This window comes from Bison bison, unplaced genomic scaffold (assembly GCF_000754665.1).
Source record: "Bison bison bison isolate TAMUID 2011002044 unplaced genomic scaffold, Bison_UMD1.0 scf7180017864524, whole genome shotgun sequence".
NCBI classification, from domain to species: domain Eukaryota; kingdom Metazoa; phylum Chordata; class Mammalia; order Artiodactyla; family Bovidae; genus Bison; species Bison bison.
In genome coordinates this window covers 1,276,653-1,279,567 of record NW_011495075.1, presented here as the reverse complement: position 1 = coordinate 1,279,567, position 2,915 = coordinate 1,276,653, and the positions used below count along the sequence as shown (strand labels likewise).

The following is a 2,915-nucleotide window of genomic DNA, read 5'->3' as shown; positions in this document are numbered from 1 at the left end:
GGGAGGATTTCTAGGGGCGGGGGCTGGGGCCAGGAAGAGGCTGCCCTGCTGTCTGTGGGAACCAGAGGCTGGGGAGGCGGCCTGCCCTCGGCACCATGGGAGCTGGAGCAGGTTCAGGAAGGAGGGGCTCCTTTCCCCAGGGGGGCTCCCAGCCGGGTGTCTGCAGTGAGGGGAAGGGACAGAGGCACCCGGGCCCTGATCAGGGTGCAGCGTGGAGTGCAGTCTTGCTAGAGCAGACGTGAGTTAGGGCTGGAAGTGTATGAGTGATGGCAGAACCAGATTGTTGGGTTAGAACAGGATGGTTCTAGTTTTGTGGCTCCAAAAATGTGGATTATTGGCCATTTTGTATGGTTCGACCTAACACATGCCCTTGGATATAAGTTTGAGACTGAACTTGAACTTGCAGTATGGAGAAACTGCTGATGGGGACAGCACAGCAAACAGCGTGTCAGAACCGCTCACCTGGGAACGGCGTCACACTCTGGGTGGGAGCGGGTGCTCGGAGAAGACAGCCAGTGGGGCTGGGTCTCGTCCCAGTGAGCGTGACGTGGTCAGGAGGAAGGCGGTGACCATGAGGATGGGAGGAGGAGTAGGTGTGGGAATGTGTGTGTCAGAAAAGTCAGCTTGACTTGGGAATGGAGGGAGGAGGAAGAGAGGGATGTGGGTGGATGGCTAGATGGATGGATGAGGGATGGAGGGAAAATGGCCGATGGATGGATGGATGATGGTGGATGGAGGGATGCAGACAGACGCACAGGCTCCCAGCATTCTCTTCGGCTTTCCCAGCACCAGACACAGACGTGAGAGATGGCAGGGTGGGCGGGTGCTTCCTCTCAGGAGTAGGGCAGAGCTTCTCAGTACAGAGGTGACTTGCCCGGTTGGGCATGACCAGCCAGGAGGGCCTCGTCCCTGCAAGCACTCACTGCGGGGTGAGCCATCTGCTGCTCTGGGGGAGCTGTCCACTGTGGGAGCGGGGCCGGCCCCTTCCAGCTCTGGGGCGTGCACAGGGACCCCGAGCCCCTGCAACCCTCCGGCCCGCCCGTGCCCCCAGGATCTGCAGCGAGGACATTGAGTGCAGCGGGTTGACCATCCCCAAGGCCGTGCAGTACCTGAGCTCCCAGGACGAGAAGTGCCAGGCCATCGGGGCATACTACATCCAGCACACCTGCTTCCAGGACGAGTCTGCCAAGCAGCAGGTCAGCAGCCGGGGGCCGGGGGGCAGCCTGAACCTGCCCCAAGCCGGAGGGGGGCGTTTGCTGTTGGCTCCTCATCCCCCTGCCCGGCTACCCAAGGCCGGGAGTGTGCCTGGCACTGCCCGAGGTCGGGGGAGCGTCTGTGGAGGGGACGCCACTCAGCTGTTGGTCGTAGAGGAGACCTTGGAGTGACAGCCACGGGCTCAGAGGAAACCCCTCCTCAAGTTCACTAGGGGAAGGGCGGCTCCCTCCCCTCAGCGTCCTCCCTGCCCTCTCTGATTCTGCCTCTCTGTCCCCGTCTCTTTGTCTCTCTTTGTCTCTCTCTGTCTCTTTGTCTCTCTGTCTCTCTCTGTCTCTCTGTCTCTCTCTGTCTCTCTCTGTCTCTTTGTCTCTCTGTGTCTCTCTGTGTCTCTCTCTGTCTCTGTCTTTCTGTCTCCCTCTGTCTCTCTCTGTCTCTCTGTCTCTCTCTGTCTCTCTGTCTCTGTCTCTCTCTGTCTCTTTGTCTCTCTGTGTCTCTCTCTGTCTCTGCCTCTCTCTGTCCCTTTGTCTGTCTGTCTCTCTGTCTGTCTCTCCCGTGGTTGAGAGCAGGGCTGTCTGTGCCTCCCAAGCGTGGCCGGCAGGGAGGCCTCCTCGGGGCCCCGTGCAGCTGGCAGGCTCCCAGCGCGGGGTCCGTGTGCGCAGTCCCTGCCACAGCGGGAGGTGTCCCCACGGGGGTCTCCCCACCACAGGACTCCGAAGCGTGCCCCATGTGGTCCTCACCGCAGGCCCCCAGGAGAACATGGGGCTCGGGAGGGGGCTGAGGGCTCCCTGCGAGGCAGCAGGGCGCCCTGCCCAGTGCTGCCTTGGCCCCCGCGTCTCCCCAGGCTGCCCGTCTGTCTGGGCGTTTGGCTCAGAGTGATGCGGCTCTGGGCGGCGGGTCTCCAGCCCGGCCTGAGCCCTGCCTGGCGTGGCGCTGTCCCGCAGGTGTACCAGCTGGGCGGCATCTGCAAGCTGGTGGACCTGCTCCGCAGCCCCAACCAGAACGTGCAGCAGGCCGCAGCCGGGGCCCTGCGCAACCTGGTGTTCCGCAGCACCACCAACAAGCTGGAGACGCGGCGGCAGAACGGCATCCGCGAGGCGGTCAGCCTCCTGAGGAGGACCGGGAGCACCGAGATCCAGAAGCAGCTGACCGGTGGGGGCCTGGCCGCGGGAGCTGGGGTGGGGGCAGCTGGGGGCCGGGACAGGGTGAGGGCCGGGGGCGGCCTCAGGCGAACACCCCTGGAGTCCCACAGACCAGTGCTGGCCAGGCTAGTAGTGCCTAGCTGGTGCCCTGGGTATTGGGCCCCTCTGTGCGGCCATCGACCGTCCGTGTGGTCTGAGGTATCTGAGGAGAGAGGGCAGTGTGTCCAGGTGGAATCTGTGTTCGGAGAGGCGGAGACCGGGAGAAGACCCCAAGGGGTCGGAGCTTTGGCTCAGCCACCGTGTCCCGTTGACCCACACAGAAGCCCCAGTGCTCTGCCCTCGAAATCCTGCTGCCAACTGGCTGAGACGGGGCAGGGGGCACAGGGAGGGGTCAAGCGGGGCAGCCCTGGGCCTGGTCCTGCTGAGCCTGCGGTCCCCAGGGCTGCTCTGGAACCTGTCCTCCACCGACGAGCTGAAGGAGGAGCTGATCGCCGAGGCGCTGCCTGTGCTGGCTGACCGCGTCATCATCCCCTTCTCGGGCTGGTGCGACGGCAACAGTAA

At 63.8% G+C, this 2,915-nt stretch overlaps 1 protein-coding gene across 1 annotated transcript in view; it reads left to right on the top strand.

The window, feature by feature from the left end:
- PKP1 (plakophilin 1) overlaps positions 1-2,915 on the top strand; it is a gene marked incomplete at its 5' end in the record, with an annotated part of 28,553 nt that overhangs the window by 17,679 nt on the left and 7,959 nt on the right. Inside the window, 3 exons of the mRNA XM_010831126.1 lie at positions 1,052-1,196; positions 2,157-2,364; positions 2,795-2,908. Of these exons, the coding sequence (XP_010829428.1) occupies positions 1,052-1,196; positions 2,157-2,364; positions 2,795-2,908 (467 nt within the window). The remainder of the gene's footprint in view (positions 1-1,051; positions 1,197-2,156; positions 2,365-2,794; positions 2,909-2,915) is intronic.